This window comes from Podospora pseudocomata (genome assembly GCF_035222375.1).
Source record: "Podospora pseudocomata strain CBS 415.72m chromosome 1 map unlocalized CBS415.72m_1, whole genome shotgun sequence".
Classification (NCBI taxonomy): Eukaryota; Fungi; Ascomycota; class Sordariomycetes; order Sordariales; family Podosporaceae; genus Podospora; species Podospora pseudocomata.
In genome coordinates, this window is record NW_026946363.1 from 5,422,907 (window position 1) to 5,438,628 (window position 15,722).

The 15,722-nt window shown below is 51.8% G+C and overlaps 6 protein-coding genes across 6 annotated transcripts; 4 read left to right on the forward strand and 2 right to left on the reverse strand.

Annotated features, from left to right (window-relative positions):
• Nucleotides 1-589: 589 nt before the first annotated feature.
• Nucleotides 590-4,687, forward strand: QC762_118270 (uncharacterized protein; the record flags this gene model as incomplete). The annotated part of the gene is made up of 4 exons (XM_062886261.1): nt 590-653; nt 709-2,088; nt 2,173-3,945; nt 4,062-4,687. The coding sequence occupies 4 exons, from the start codon at nt 590-592 to the stop codon at nt 4,685-4,687; spliced, it is 3,843 nt and encodes a 1,280-aa protein (XP_062749331.1).
• A 1,268-nt stretch (nt 4,688-5,955) lies between these two features.
• On the forward strand, nt 5,956-6,301 carry QC762_118280 (uncharacterized protein; the record flags this gene model as incomplete). Its single annotated transcript, XM_062886262.1, has 2 exons — nt 5,956-6,135; nt 6,197-6,301. 2 exons carry the CDS (start codon nt 5,956-5,958, stop codon nt 6,299-6,301), a joined length of 285 nt encoding a protein of 94 aa, XP_062749332.1.
• A 647-nt stretch (nt 6,302-6,948) lies between these two features.
• QC762_118290 (uncharacterized protein) lies at nt 6,949-10,018 on the forward strand. Its single transcript, XM_062886263.1, has 4 exons — nt 6,949-7,192; nt 7,244-8,307; nt 8,478-9,705; nt 9,892-10,018. Exons 1-2 carry the CDS (start codon nt 7,003-7,005, stop codon nt 7,519-7,521), a joined length of 468 nt encoding a protein of 155 aa, XP_062749333.1. The 5' UTR covers nt 6,949-7,002; the 3' UTR covers nt 7,522-8,307; nt 8,478-9,705; nt 9,892-10,018.
• QC762_118300 (uncharacterized protein) lies at nt 7,936-9,860 on the reverse strand (the record flags this gene model as incomplete). Its single annotated transcript, XM_062886264.1, has 6 exons — nt 7,936-8,024; nt 8,068-8,103; nt 8,151-8,490; nt 8,544-8,745; nt 8,794-9,370; nt 9,434-9,860. 6 exons carry the CDS (start codon nt 9,858-9,860, stop codon nt 7,936-7,938), a joined length of 1,671 nt encoding a protein of 556 aa, XP_062749334.1.
• A 1,237-nt stretch (nt 10,019-11,255) lies between the features above and the next one.
• On the forward strand, nt 11,256-12,857 carry QC762_118310 (uncharacterized protein; the record flags this gene model as incomplete). Its single annotated transcript, XM_062886265.1, has 1 exon — nt 11,256-12,857. One exon carries the CDS (start codon nt 11,256-11,258, stop codon nt 12,855-12,857), a length of 1,602 nt encoding a protein of 533 aa, XP_062749335.1.
• Nucleotides 11,264-15,722, reverse strand: QC762_118320 (uncharacterized protein). Its single transcript, XM_062886266.1, has 3 exons — nt 13,706-15,722; nt 13,206-13,655; nt 11,264-13,142 (listed from the first exon to the last, which is right to left on the reverse strand). Exons 1-3 carry the CDS (start codon nt 15,039-15,041, stop codon nt 12,874-12,876), a joined length of 2,055 nt encoding a protein of 684 aa, XP_062749336.1. The 5' UTR covers nt 15,042-15,722; the 3' UTR covers nt 11,264-12,873.

Consider the following 15,722-nt stretch of genomic DNA (forward strand, 5'->3'; position numbering starts at 1 on the left):
GTTTTATTACTCTCCAATCACAAACCGCTCTTTTATAGGGCTGAAAGGACAGCTCGTTCTTTGCTTCAATCAGGCGCCTCGCAGCGCTTTCCCAACGGGGTGGCAGTGTACCACCACTTCACCTCCAAGCCCTGGAATTGTCGATGTGGGAAACCTGGACAGTCAGGTACGCAAGACAATTGGCCGTTCAGGTAACGCAAGGTCAAGTGAGTGCTGCACGTCTGGTTCTTGGGAAGCGCGTTCTAGACCTCTGGATGGTCAGGGTTTCTTCGGGGTACCTTCAGCCGCATGCATCCACGTTCTTATCCCGAGAGAGATGCGCTCCCTGCTGGTAGGCATGCAAAGGTAAACCACAGCACTGCCATCGACGGCGTCCTTTTCCAGCGACGGGTTCTTCCGCTCTGTACCAGGCATCCTTAAAGTCTGTCTATTTGCCAAAAGTTTATCATGGCGACGCAGTTGGTCAACAATGGGAGTCTGAGTCGATTCCTTTTCAACCTTTACCCTTCACGTCCGTTTTCCTTTTCTTTTCTTCACTCATTAGTTTGTTGCAACCTGCTCATGTGTTGTCTTGTCATGAACTGGAACAATGGCGTCCCTCTCAGAAGATCGACCTTTGAAGAAAAAGAAGAGCAGAAATATCAAACTCTCCAGTATGTTCTGCGGTAGGCTCCAAGATACACAGCACTTGCTAACAGGATACCCCAGAAAATGGGAATCCAACATCTAGGCCCTTCTTGTCGAGAGTTTTTGGAATGGCTACAACTTTGGTGATTACATTGGGGCTTGTTGGCGTTGTCATCTATCTGAGAAAGACTCTCCCGGACGGTTCAAAGCCAAGCTATGCCAGCTCATCCACACTGCAAGCGCGAGGAGGGGGAGCGGAGGGAGCAACAATAATTGAACGCCAGAGAAACTTGTTTACCCTAGCGCCAGTCTTCACGGCTGGACCGCCAATACTGCCCGGAGACTTCCCGATCATTTCAAGCACTGTAGACTGCACAACAGTCATGGTTCCAGCGCGTCAAGTCAAACGACAGGGATATTGGCACACATACTGCTCGACAAGCTATTTCACAATTACTCGGACACCGACCGTAACTTTGACAACAAAGGGGCCGCTCTTCACTCTGAGGCCGACGAGAATATTTACTTTTAGACTTCCATCCGGCTCTCCTGTGGTAGATTGTACTACCTATGTTATCCCAGATAAGCTCAAGCGCGGCGAGGAGGTTGACTGCACGACTAGATACGTGCCTTTCACCACATCCACCAGGCCAACAACAACTGTAACGACAACCCCAACAGAGACCCCTACAGAGACCTCGACAATAACGCCTCCAACAACACGGCCGCCCACATCGATGACGATCTCGACCAGCTCAACAGTCTTCTCGTCCACAATATCAACATCGACAACGACAACAACAACAATAGTGGAAGAGATATCCACTATGCCAACCGTTGTTGATCCCTGCGCTACGACATGGATGGACTGTCAGGACCGCATCGAGGGTAAATGCCTCACGTTTACCTTGACACTTTCGAATTGCCCTTCCACCTCGACCGAAACTGTGACAACCACCACGCCGATAGTTACGTCAACCGTCACTGCACCACCCATTGTCGATACATGCATGGCAACTTCGGTAACCTGTACAACCATACCGATTATTCTTGCAAGGGGTCTGAGAAGGGCTGACAGGATTGACTGTATGACGTCTTTTTCAACTTTGGAAGAATGCATTTCCACCTCCACAACTACTACCACTCCTTCCACAAGCTTGCAGACTTCAACCACTTCGGGAAATGCAACAACAATTACCATCTCGCCATCATTCACTTCTATTAACTTGAGTACCTCCACCACGGGTACGGAGGAAACTACATCCACCTCTTCATCAGAGCAGTCAACGTCCGCCGAAGTCAGTACTACAGATCTTCCCGAGACACTACCAACCTCTGAGATAGAGTCTCCAACTACTGTTATAATTCCGCCTTTGACTACCTCAACAGCCACCTTTGCATCCATCCCAACAGCTATCTCTATATCCACCTCAAGAAACCCTCTTATCACCACTCCAACAACTGCTCCAACAACTGCTCCAACAACTGCTCCAATAACTGCTCCAACAACTGCTCCAACAACTGCTCCAACAACTGCTCCAACAACTGCTCCAACAACTACCTCAACTATTACTCCAAATACTAGTCCAACAGCCTTCTCAGCAGCCACCACAGCGGTTATTCCATCGACTTCTGTGACCAATACTTTGACAACAATACCCTCTGCAATGTCAGTCACAACCACTCCGATAACGACTCCTACTACGACGCCAGAGACTCCATCAACGGTCTCACCAACGATTTCGACAAATACCTTATTGACTCCGTCATCGGTTGTGTCTTCAAATGCCGAATCCAATCCAGGCTCAACGACCTTAACAAATGTGCGGATTCCCGGAGTAAGCACTAGCCTCCAGACCGAGACGACAAACACGGAGTCGACCAGCTTAATCTCTTTAGCTTCAGGTGGAACTTCGACGCGGAATGTGCAGACCACGGATCCTACAAACACAGCAACGTTTTGGGGGACTGAAGCAGCGACAGAGACAAACTCGGACCCATTTGTTATTGCCCAAGTATCGTCTCAACCGGAGCCCGATTCCACAGCATTGACTGTGACTGGTTCTAGCTCGAGTTCGGTGACGTCAATTCTGACAACAAATACGGAGACTGAGGAAGCTGCCAAGTCAACTTCTTCCCAAGAATCGACAATTGTCACGGGGTCAATCTCGTCCGTCGTATCATCTTCTGAGACCAATCCATCCAGGATTTTGTCCTCCACGCTGTCTAGCCCCGACACAACTCATTTTTCATCTTTCTCCTCTGCTCAGAAATCTTCTGGGGCTTCAACTGAAGAACCCACACCGATAGCCCAAACAGGTCAAACAGCGACCGGCTCAGCAACCGTTGGTCCAGGTGAAACCACAGCAACATCATCACCAAGCCCAGATACAGGCGCCCCAGCCCTCATGTCATGGCCATATTGGAAGATCACAGAGTCCCTCACTGGAAACCATGCCCCTCTGATCGTAGGGCGAGGTTTCATGCTCATGATGGGTGCCTTCTACCAACAGGTCATCACCCATGACCCAGTCAGGCAGCTCACAAGCGGGGGCATCTCTGCCACAGAACTTGTCAGTCCCCCGATCGGAGCTTCCGAGTTTGGTCTCTTTGTAGCTCAAATTGGCACCATCTTCGTAGCCGGTGGGACATACGTCGATACCAACTACTGCAACGACCTCGCATCTCCCACCAACATCAACCCCTGTCCTCCCAAAATCACCGGAAATCCATGGGTTCTCGACATCATCATTACCATTCTGGTGATCCAAGCCGGGGTGGTAGCCTACACGATGAGCAAGTGGTTCCAAAAGCCAGGGCGCCTCTCGGCTGACCCTACTACCATTGCCGGCGTGGCAGCCGTAATGGGCCATCCACAGATTGAACAGCAGTTTTCGTCTTTTGGCGGGGAGATCACACAACAGGAACTGCTGCATGCCCTCAAGGGGCAGGAATTCAAGCTCGGGACTTTTACCACCGAGGATGGGGTCACAAAGTATGGGATTATGCCTGTGGCTTTGTATGAGAGGAAGGATAGGAACCAGAGGGGGTGGTGGGCGAGGACGAGGGACACCGTCCGGTCGGGGTTCAACAAGGCGATGTTTTTTAGGAATTGGAAGCTGAATAGGCTGTTTCTTGATGTTGTTTTCGGACTGTTGCTGGTGGCTCTGCTTGGGCTAACGCTGGCTTCGTTGGCGAATATTGACCAGCCGCAAAAGGTGTTTTTGCCGACGGCTGTTGCTAGTGGAGTTGGGATGAAGATTTTGTTTGCGCTTTTGGGGGTGCTGATCTCGTCGAATTGGGGGAGGTTGTTTCAGGGTGAGTTGATATCTTGTTCTTTTTTTCCTCCTCTTTTTTCTTCCATTTCCCCCTTGTTCCCTTTTGTTCCCCTCTGTCTTTTAGACCTGGACAAGCAGCTAACAGCACGCGAAAAGATACCCAAACCTTCAGCCCCTATTTTCCCCTGAGAGACGGAGAAGCACGGCCAAACCCAACCATTCTCCTAAACCGCCACAGCAGCCCCATCTGCGCTTTCATTCCCCTCCTACGCAACAGACATCTCGCTGCAGCATCAGTGGCATGCACCGGGATCATCGCAGAGTTTCTCATCATCGCCCTCGCTGGCCTGCCTTATCGACCGGGTCAGCTTCGATCCGAGTTCTTGTTTTGCGGCATCGCTAGTACCATCATCCTCTGCGTCATGCTAGTGCAGTTGGCACTGGTGATTATCTGGCGCAGAAAACTGCCTCACTTGCCCCGCCAGCCGGATACAATTGCTGCGGTGATGACATACGTCGCTGGCACGAGCATGGTGAGAGACTTTTATGGGTTGGAAGAGATGAAGACCAAGGAGAGGAACAAGGCGATTGTCCAAATGGGCAAAGTGTATGCGTATGGGTGGAGGCAAGAGCCGGAGGGTGGGATAAGATGGATTGTGGATGAGGTTCCTGACGCGGAGAGGAAGAGTTTCTTGTCGGGGACGAGAACGAGTGCAGAGTCGTCGGCTGGAGGGAGGGGTTGGTATAGACCGAGGGGCCGGGAATGGAGGAGGGACGTATAGATGTGATATGAATGGATGTTATGGATGAACTGCTGGACAGCACATTATGTATACCTGCCTCGCCTAGGTAGACAGGAAGATGGCACTGCATATAAATGGAATTTTACACAACATATCGTCCTTAACCACATCTTAAAAGATAAGGTAATGAATAACACTTGAAAGATAAGGTGGTTAAAGGTCTCAAAAGATAGTTGGTAGGCCTCAAAAAATGGTCAATAGGCCTCGAAAGATGGTCAACAGGCATCGGGAGACACTTAAAAGACCAGCTTCCAATTAGAAGGGGAAAAGTTGACGGTCATCATACGTTTCACTGACTTACTGGTATTTTTCTCCAGGGCGTGGATGGCTCCTGTCATGATGATATGCAATTATTTGGAACAAGTCACACCAATAGACGGAGGAAAGTCAACCTCTGTGGGGGTTTTGTTTGACCTGCCGTGCTGCCCCCAAAAGATGAATTGTGTCCACTGCCGATAATACAGCCTGCTGACTGGACACAAACAAGCGCGTCGATCGGACGATCAAGCCGATCGTATTCATGCGATTTGCCTTTTTCTACCTCTCATTTTTCGTTTGCACGCCAACATCCAGGTTACATTTGGGGGTGGTGTCAATTCGAAACGGGGCTATTCCCTGCGGTGTGCCTATCCGAGACAGCGGGCGCTATCGGACACTAACAGCGTCCCACTGATTTGTACAGGCTGCAAGATGGCAACTCATAGCACTGCCATCTTATACCGGAAAGGCAACACAGCCCGATCACCAACTCCGCAGCGGCAGTTTGAGACTTGGGAACGCCCCGCAGAACCATTCTTCCAGCATGACAAGAGGAGTCGTTTGCAGCATCGTGTTTGGTCAGTTTACCAGGGAGAGGAACAACCTTGGCAGGGAAGGCCGTTTCAGCTTTTCTTGGGGGGGAATATGGATACTTGCAAGGCGGCCATTTGAGATGAACATGCATTGATAAATAAATACAAAAGGCATCCTTCCCTGGTCGTTGGTGGTGGGCGTTTGCTGGTCGGCTTTTTTTGGTTTGTTGTTTTCGTTCATTTCCTGCTGTGCTTGTGAATACCTGCAGCTTGGGGCCTGCAGTGTCCCCTTTCACCACGCGGTTTTTTCTTCTGCTTGAAACCATTTTCTTTTACTGGCATCGTTTCTCTTAGGGGTTGCTTGATTCATTCATTCTTTCCAGGCAGGCCTGATTAGCACCGGCAGCGCCGTTACCATCGTTGATAATCATCCAGCAAAGACAAAAATACTTCAAAATGCGAGCCTTCATCCAGACCATCATCTTCTTCCTGCTCAGCCTGCAAATGGTTGCTGCGTTGGTCATTCCCGTTCCTCTCAAGACCTCATCTACTCCCCGGCGACGAGATACATCGAAGGAGTCTGAGTCAGCGATGCCGCCAACCCAATACAAGATCACCGACTTCTACGGCCAAGCAGTAAGAAACCATTTTCCATCGATGCTATAAGAGGAATTCAAAGACTAACAGTCACTGACAGGCATGCCACAACGTCTTGACATCGTGCCGCGCGGATTCCGACTGTTGCTCTGGGCTGCAGTGTGGAAACTTTGAAGGGGAGATGCTGTGTACGCCTCGAGGTTAAGAAACTCACCATGGACGAGAAGGCCTTGATGCACAGGAGCTACATGTATGATATTGGCAGTTGTCTACTTCTATTGTGTATGCTTTGGGTAGTGTGTACCCACCCCGCGAACAGTTGTCTGGAACGGTTGTAGGATAGCAAAAGAGAAACAGATCTTGCATCACACTATGGACTTTTGCAAATTGCAATACTGCCTCTATTGGTTGGAAGGAAGAAGATTTGGAAAATGTTCGTCCGAGGGGGGGTTTACACTTGGCGGCGAGTCACATGATTTCAAACTGCACGAGAAGGAGAGCGCTGGTAACCTAGGAGGCAACAACGACAGGCTGGTCTACGAGACAGTTGCTGGAAGCGGGCGGTGACCGAGCGGCATTGAATGTGGGTGGGTTCGGCGACAGCAAACTTACATCGCTGTCAGTTGCATGGCAACTTATGACATCTTATGACATGGAAGGTACAGGACTCCTTGCTGCGTTTCTGACAACCGCAAAAAAGGCATGTGCCTCTGACACCAAGGGCCCCAGCCTTACTGATTCTCTGCAAGTGTCGGCCACCAGTGCCTTCGGTCGGTTTCGGATTTTTGAGTTGAACGGACGTCCGGTGAGCCGGCGTCTTACGAGACCGTTATCAACTGCACCCTCCAACATCGAGATTCACTTTTTTCAACTCCGCTGTCCCTGCCGTTACTCACCCTTACAAAAATGCATATTTCTCCACAAGAAGCCCACCACGTCGCCGTTCTTGCCGGTCAGGGAGAATGCGCCAAACTGGTGACAGCCGTCAAAGCTCTAGCGTTGCGAGAACATGAGTCGCCTGCCGACATCCTTATTGCTTGCAAGGACGACTTTCAACAAACAGCTGCGCATATTGCTGCAAAATCGGGGCAGTCAAGTGTGTTGACGCTTCCCTCGTGTCCCGCAGCCGATACTAATATTCAAACAGAGTCCATCGACACACTATCCGATCTTTTGGATGACAATGAGAAAAGAGCAATCTATTTCAACATGGCTAACCGTTTTTCCGGGGATCGGCCCATCCATACAGCCATGCGCCATGGGTATCTGGATGCTTTCAAAGCCTTGGTCAATCATGGCGCGGACCCGACCCTGAAGAATCGCTTTGGAGATGTCGTTGAGGATTATCCAGGTGACTTTGAGCCAGAGGAGGTATCACGAATTGTGGAGGGGTATAGGACTAAGGTGGACAAACTCAGGACATAATTTTGTATTGAGAACTTTGATTACTCTCTAATCTTTACTGTTATCACAGCCACCAACTCCCGACAAAAACAGCCGCAACATAACCCATGAACAGGGTATACAGTACCACAAAGTCCACCTCGAACAAAGACCACCTGACATGCTTTGCCTCCTCCGTTGGGTAACGCGCACCGTTTTCCTCCCGCTTTCCGAGAAGTCTGTCCCGCTCAGGTACGCTAGGCGGCCGGAGAGCGTACCTCAGCGGCGTCAAGCATCCCAACATTGTCGGAAACCAAAGATGTGATGGCCACGCTACTGTCTTGAGCAGCTCAATCCACATGTCCCTATTGAAAACCCAGTTGCCAGACATCCAATGTGGTCCGAGTACCCGGAATGCCTGCAGGGAGGCACATGAGGCAAATGCCAGCACGACGCTCAGTTGAACCCAGGCACCACAGTCGAAAAGGATATGGCGCAGCCGCTCGCGGAAAGGAGCACGGCGTGCAGGGTTCCGCTCTTGGAGGCTGTTGGCAATGCTCCCCGTTGGGGTGAATCCATCAGGCTTACCCAGGAAAAACGTCTTGAACCACGCAACAGTGTAATCTGTATCATGTTAGCCGACGGTCCTTTCAAGAATCTGGCGGACTTACAATGAGACATGTATCTCATCATACCCGTCTCCATGACTGCAACCCGGTACCCAGCCATCACACCGATGTGGCAGTCATGAAGATAGCGAGTCAGGACAATGGCACAGTAAAGTCGAAGCAATAGCTTCATTTCCGCCTCGTCTCGCCAATACATCAGGTGCGTACCAGTCAAGAACACAAAGGGCGTCAACAACATGAATACCGTGGCTAGCTGAGCCTTGGCGTGGACGTTGATACCGCTGGAGAAGCCAACCAACTTGGCAGCAAGGGTCATCTGCTTGGTCAGTTTGCTGGAGAGATATCCCTTGAAGTTGACAAACATCTGAGCTCCACCGATGTACTGCTCTCATCATTAGGACAGATGACACCACACGAAAGTATAGGGGAACGTACCCATCGAGCAAATTGCTTCACATGAGCAGCATATGTTTCGGGAACCAGACCATACTGAAGCGACTCGGCCAGATAGGCAGAGCGCCACCCCTCTGCCATCTGCAGCATGGAGCTGTAGATATCCTCGACAAGGCAGTCTGTAGGAAACCCACCGATATCGTCCACCGCCTCTCTTCGGACGACCCAGCCAGATCCGAGATTCCTGTCCAGTGTTAGTCGCTGGGCCCCAAGGCTTCGAGGGATTACTTACCAGCCGAGTCCGGCATGGTCCCTGATGATGTCCATACAAAGCCAGTTGATAGAACTCTGCTGATTCAGTGGGTCATTGTCCGGCACATTGTAGAACAATTGGGCAGGACAAACAACTCCCATCTTGGGATCCCTGATCAGATGTGCAACACACGCCCTCAGCCACCTCTTTTCAGGAATCATATCAGCATCCAACCCAGCTACAAGCTCAGCCCGCCCACCAGGAAGGGTGTCAGACACAGTAATTGCATGATTGAGGTTGCCAGCTTTGTACCCTGCCGGCCCATACTTGACACGCGCGGTGTAATACAAGTTGGGCGTGTCGGCGGCCAGCTGCAAAACCCAAGCCTCCAGCTTTTGGTTCCGGCCATCATCAGACACGATGACTCTGAACCGATGAGCAGGGTAGTCGATGTTGAGTGTAGCGCGAACGGTATCTTGGATGATGTCGAGCTTCTCGTTGCAGACTGGGATGATGATGTCCACGCACGGCACATTATCACCCAGTAACCGAAGTCTGGGCCGATACCGAGCAAACAAGGATGCTGCTTTGACCAAAGAGGCAGCGATTGCGTCGGCTGTGTGTAGGTTTCCAGTCAGTTTTCTGATCAAATCTTTCTAAGCACCAAGGATCGGCTTACCTGACCAGAGACCCTCAATGGCAAAAGCAAACCATGCGAGATAGAGCTTGACTCCACCCAAGCTTCCGTCCTGTCCAAGAGCCAACAGGATCTCTCCCTGGATTTTGGAAGCCCATAAAAGCAGAATGCAAGGGATGATGGCAGTCAAAAACACGAACCGGGTCAAGAATCGACGCACAGGCCCGAAGTTGGACTGGATTTGGTCGTATTCTTCGTCATTGCCGATTTCAGTAACCACCATGCAATCTGTGTCGGTGATGGTGTTGTCAAAGGTAATTGGATTGCCCAAACTGTCCAAAAGAAGAGGAAGAGATGCTTTGGAGGTTGACAGAATGGATGATGTTGACTTGTTTCGGCCGTGAGAGGTTGGTAGGGGCGCTTTGGCCGCCTGCCTGAGGCGATAGTCGTCCTCTACCGGAGAGTGCATTTTGTGCTTGAGACTAACATGAGAGTGTCAGATGACGGGAGGTATCTCAAGGTTTTAAGTGTCTACGACTTCTAGGCGCTGCTCGACTTGCTATCCAACTTTTCATCGTGCTCCTCCACCGAGACCGGAATAGCACACGTTGGACGGAGAACTAGACGAGAGGTTCTGTTCCAGTCACCGGATAGACTCATCTCGACGCCATCGAGCTGTGCGTGATGCAGGTTGTGCTATCACACCAACGATTCACGCATATCAGGGCAGGGTGTCAGAGACTACGAGGCGCCAACAGGCGGAGACGGCGATAACGACCTGCCTGTCCCGGTGGTTTCCCGCGTCTCTCTGTCGGCACCAAATTCCGTGATAGTAATGACTCGGACTTGACAACCAACTCCACCATTTCCTCCATTCTCGGCGGCATCCTCGGTCCTGACCCCTCACCTCCGCAGTCTGGATTCTTCACCGCTACAATCGACAGAATCAAACGTCGACAGGAGGACATTCAAGAACCCACTTTCTGCAATAGAACCGCTTCATGCTACATAGGTATACATCCCATAACCAGCCACAGAGTTCCCACACGGCCCCTGCGTGCCGTAGCGGCCTGGAAATAAGAACTCTAAGTCAACCACCCTACACCCACCATTCCGGTAGGCTAGCCTTGACCTATGACAGACGAACTGGTTACATAAGAAATGTCAGACGTTCAAAGGAATTGGTGGGATAACAGACTAGTCAAACGGTTGGATACCGGTTGACTGGCTGTGGCTGTCGGTGCCTCGCACACAGAACATGAGCTAGGATTCCTTCAAGAATGATGAATTCATGCACGTGGCTCAGAATATCGCAGGAACACTAGAAAACAACAAGCAAGATCGAAAATTCACCTGGGATCGGTTAAAATGGAAATTTTCGAGGACACTACAACAACTCATGCCAGGATCACGATGGACCTATGCATGCACCGGTTGCATTATTGACCCTTGATAAGTGGCAGCAAAGGATCGGTCACAGCTCGCCACCGGGCGGATCGTGAAAAAATTCAAGAAAACTGGATGCGGGCCACAGATGGTGTGGGCGCTAGAGATTGTTGTTGTGGGCCAAGACAGGGGGATGGATAGGGGTTCCATTCATACAGCACAGTCTTGACAACACAAGCTGTTGCTATCATCTCCATATGGAATGCCAGTCTGGACCAACCGAAAAAGAGGAGATGTTGCGCAATCTAATGCGAAGCGAAGATGTTTGAACAGCTGAGCACATCCATCATGGACCCTTGTTCACGCCCTTTCGTCTGTTTCGGATGAAGATGGACCTCTGCCTCGCCTCGTTCTTGGTTGGCGTTCATGCCTGAGATCAAGCTCAACTCTTGAAGCTCTATGAAAGTAATTTACAGCAATGTCAGGCCTGATCAAAATTGCCTCGCTGGCAGTTGTGCTATTCCTGTTCCTAGCCCTCGCCTTTCAGTTCCAGTTCAATACAAGCGTCTACGTCCTAGTACAGCAAAGACAAGAGCACGCAAACGCTAGAAACATTGGCCGGTGGGAACAGAGCATACTCCTTCCCATCGTCCCTGTAGCTATTGCGGTGCTGCCAAGAACAGGCAAAGTCCTCGCCTGGGCTGCCGACAAGCCAAATGTCTTCTCTAACGCGACGACGCATACTCTCTCCGTCATCTACGACCCATCAACGCACCAGGTCAACAATCAGAATGTCACCATCACACACCACAACATGTTCTGTCCCGGCCTCTCGCTCGACACCTCCGGACGGGTAGTTGTTACAGGTGGCAGCACTTCGGATGCAACCAGCATCTATGACGAAGTCCAAGGGAGATGGCTTTCCGGCCCACCCTTGACTGTTGGTCGAGGGTATCACTCTCAAGCGACCCTCTCCGACGGACGCGTCTTTACCATCGGCGGTTCCTGGAGCGGTCCTCTGGGTGGCAAGAACGGGGAGATCCTCGACCCCAACAAGCAAACCTGGACAGCCCTTCCAAACACCCTCGCAGAGCCACTCCTCACAAGCGACTTCCTCGGCCCCTTCGCAGGCGACAACCACGCCTGGCTCTTTGCCTGGAGGAACGACTCCGTTTTCCAAGCCGGGCCTTCCAGAGCCATGAACTGGTACGGGGTTTCCTCCTCAGGAGCCTGCCAACCCGCAGGTACCCGAGGAAAAGACAGCGACTCAATGAACGGAAACGCGGTGATGTACGACGCCCTAGCAGGGAAGATCTTGGCTGTGGGGGGTGCGCGGCATTATAACGACGCCGCCGCGACTAACGCCACCCACATCGTCACCCTCCCCTCCGACCCGTTCACCATGCCGCACGTCCAGGAGCTAAAGGGGATGAAACATCCCCGAGCATACGCCAACAGCGTTCTACTCCCAACCGGCGAGGTTCTCATCACCGGCGGAGCAACATACGCGAAGCAATGGGCGGACGTCAACGCAACGCTCGTGCCGGAGTTGTTCAACCCTGACACGCTGACTTTCACACCGCTGGCCAAGATGCCCATTCCAAGAACATATCACAGTGTTGCTGTGCTATTGCCTGATGCAACTGTGTTGACCGGGGGAGGGGGCTTGTGCTGGGAGAAGTGCTTGGGGCCGGAAGAGGAGATAAACCACTTGGATTTGCAGAGGTTCACACCACCTTATCTGCTGAGTGGAGATCCGCGACCGAAGATCCTGGAGATTTCCGACACTGAGGTGGATCTGGGAGGAGTGTTTGAATTGCTGGTAGACGGGGAGGTGGCAGAGGTAGCGATGGTGAGGTACAGCAGTGCGACACATGCGATCAATACTGACCAGAGGAGGGTGAGGCTTGTTCCAACGGTGTTGGGGAAGCAGAAAGGGAGAGCGCTGCATAGAGTTGAAATTCCCGAAGACGGAGGGGTGGTGGTGCCAGGATATTGGATGGTCTTTGCCATCTCATCAGGGAAAGGGGGGATGAAGGTGCCATCAGTAGCAGAGACAATTTTGATCCGGGCAAAGTGAATTGAACACAAGTTTATTAAAGCAAACTCCACTCGGACAAGGGCACTGGTGACGTAAAAGAACATTGCACCCTAGGGTCCGAAATAGGGCAGAAAATAACAGACACCGTCAAACTGCCTGGCGGAAGATCAACAGCCAGAACACTGACCCCGGGGTTCGGTAGATCTTCTCGGCCACCTGAGAGAGGATGCAGCTTGGGTGACCGAACTGGCTTGGTAGTACGAAAGACTGCAGCTCGGGGTGACAGAAGTAGCACATCAAGAGCCTTTCCATTCAGGCGTAGATCTGATTATCCGTCGTTAGCATCAAAGCAGCGAGAAAGGGGGGGCGGTTGGAAAGGACACTCACGGGCTATCCTCCCACTGTTACTGTATGTGATATGCGCTTTGGTATGCATTCGCCACTGACTTGTTTCCAACGCGTCAGTTATCTCGTCCTGTATCAACACCTTACTCCGCTCTGGGAGCAATCGAACTCCACGCTTGATGCTCATGCCGTCATATGCCTGGGTTAGATCCGCAATCCAAAAACCGCCAGCGTCGGTCTTGCCCTTGGTCTTCTGAGTGACCAGAGTGCTCTCAAACTTCACTGTTGGCTCAGCGTCAACAACCTGGTTTGAGTTGTTGTGGACAATCGTGTTTTGACCAGCTGTACCGCAGCGGTAGTAGTCCCATCGGACACTGTCCTGATCTTCACTCGAAAAGTAACCAGGAGCATCGTAGCTGTCTTGGCATAGCTCTGTCGCCCATCGTTCTCCCAAGGCGTCCAGAACGAAATCACCGGCATCAAGGTTGCCATCTGCCAAATATGTCAGTCGATGTTACTGCCTGGATGAAGGGTTGCTTTACGTGTGGCGTGTCCGGTCATCTTTCCTCCTTTCATGGCGACAAAGACACCATTAGAATCCGTCCAGGAAGATCTCAGTGATACCCAAGCGCCACTGGGGTCAGAGAAAGCCTTGTCCAGAGGCAGATGATCGTGCCATTCCCCCTTGAGAGAAGATTCATACCAGAGCATTGACAACGGATCAGCCGCATCAGGCCTGTCCCTCTGAAACAAACCATACTCAGGAATGCCGTACTCCCTCCCATAAAAGAATAGCGAATTCGCCGTAGCAGTAATCTTGGACGGACCGCAATCCCCATAATTGAACTTCTCCGTCATCCCGATATTATGAATATGAAACATGCCCGTCTCCCGAAACTTGGGATGGCTGTCCAACATCCCAAAGGTGCTCCCCAACGATGTTAACAACCCCGACGAAAGCTGTGCATGCGCCTGCGTCCCAAAATGCCAATAATCCGGCGTCTCAGCCCACGTCCCGCTCTCGTCAACACTCTTGCCACAGTGCTGCTCTGCGTTTTCCACCGCCCTCCCCAGCAAGCTTCTCGCCACACCACTGGTGTCATCCCCCAACACCGCCAACGCCCCCACAATCATCCCACCCACAGTAACACAGTTCCAGTTCCCCGTCACCCCCAGAAACCACTCCTTCCTCTCAAAACTCTCCAGCCCCTTTCTCAGGCCCAAATCAACAACACTCCATCTTATCCCCTCTCTCTCCTCAGCTGTCCATGCGTCATAGAGCCAGTCATACGCAATCCCGAACGCGACCAGAAACTCGCCTACATCCAGCCAATGATCCGTGTTCCAGCTGTCGCCTTGCGTCCCAAACGAAGCACCGGTAGAGTTCCCGGCTGTGTGGACGATTTCTTTCCAGATGCGATCTTTCCACTTGGGGTCGTTGGTCAACCGGTAGGCGTAAGCCCAGTGCTTGATCCTGAGCTGGACAGTCCTCGCGATGTCGAGGATCCCACTCGTTCCGTCTTTTTTGTAGTCTGGGGGAGGTAAAGAGAGCATCTCGTCGGCTTGGCGGAAGATGGTTCTGTTCCACTTTGAAAGGTATTCATCACCTGGTATTTGGTCCGGAAGGGAGGCCCATTTTGACGTGTTGGCGAAGAGGCGGGGATGGGTGGGTTCAAGACGGTGGCCAAGAATCTGGATGGTGGCCTCTTCGTTGTCTGTACTGGCGGCGGTGGGCAGTGGCAATGGTGTCTGCAAGGTTGCGGTCACCAGCGACAACCGTAAATAAAGCGTCAGGGTGATGATGGTCGACATCGCCAGTGCTGCTGCCACAACGACTGCCCCCGGTACTCGTGCGCGCGGAGAGGATTGCCAAGACATGGTGATAGCTTCAGATGGGTGTGGGCCCTCAAAAAGCAACCCTCTCAACCTTCAGCACCAGCCGGGAGACGACCGAAAGAATGATGCAAAACTCGGCAGGGAAAAGAGAGAAAAACAGGCTTTTGCTCACGATCCGGCCATCCTTTCATCACACGATTCGTCCATTTACGATCCCTCTTGCCATGTCGCTTCTCAGCTCTGCACGAATAGCCCCCGTCCGTACTGCAGCAACACGCCACCCCCGGAGCCGCACCCCAGACTGGTGTAACCGAACTTCGATTCCTCCCATCCCCACTCGCCCTTACACCACGGGAAGTGGCGGTCACGATCCCGCGCGAACAAACATTTTGCTGATTCCGAGTTCCGGGAACAACGGTCTCGAGGTGCATCGGAGGATCGCATCAATGGCTGGCTTGCTGCACCGGACGCTCCCTAGCACCTATGACGTGGCCCGAGTGAGTACAAGTCACGGGGGGTTTGTTTGCATTGTTCTACCATCGCGCCACAAGAAAAATGGGTTGGCGCTGGGAGGAATAACGCCGAGCTCGGCTTCAGCGGCCAATGTGGGAAACGACATGGAGAGATCTTCGCGACGGCAGCAAAATGTCCCCGAGAGGATGTTGTAGAGGTCAAATATCATCAAGATTGGTACAAAAAAATCAAGTGACAAAAATAATCACA

Coding starts and splice junctions, on each gene's coding strand:
- QC762_118320 (XM_062886266.1), bottom strand. CDS start 15,041: ATGTCTTGGCAATCCTCTCCGCGCGCACGAGTACCGGGGGCAGTCGTT. Junction 13,656..13,705: donor GATGACCGGACACGCCACAC/GTAAAGCAACCC, acceptor CATATTTGGCAG/ATGGCAACCTTGATGCCGGT. Junction 13,143..13,205: donor TAACAGTGGGAGGATAGCCC/GTGAGTGTCCTT, acceptor ACGGATAATCAG/ATCTACGCCTGAATGGAAAG.
- QC762_118290 (XM_062886263.1), top strand. CDS start 7,003: ATGCATATTTCTCCACAAGAAGCCCACCACGTCGCCGTTCTTGCCGGT. Junction 7,193..7,243: donor TGCAAAATCGGGGCAGTCAA/GTGTGTTGACGC, acceptor ATATTCAAACAG/AGTCCATCGACACACTATCC.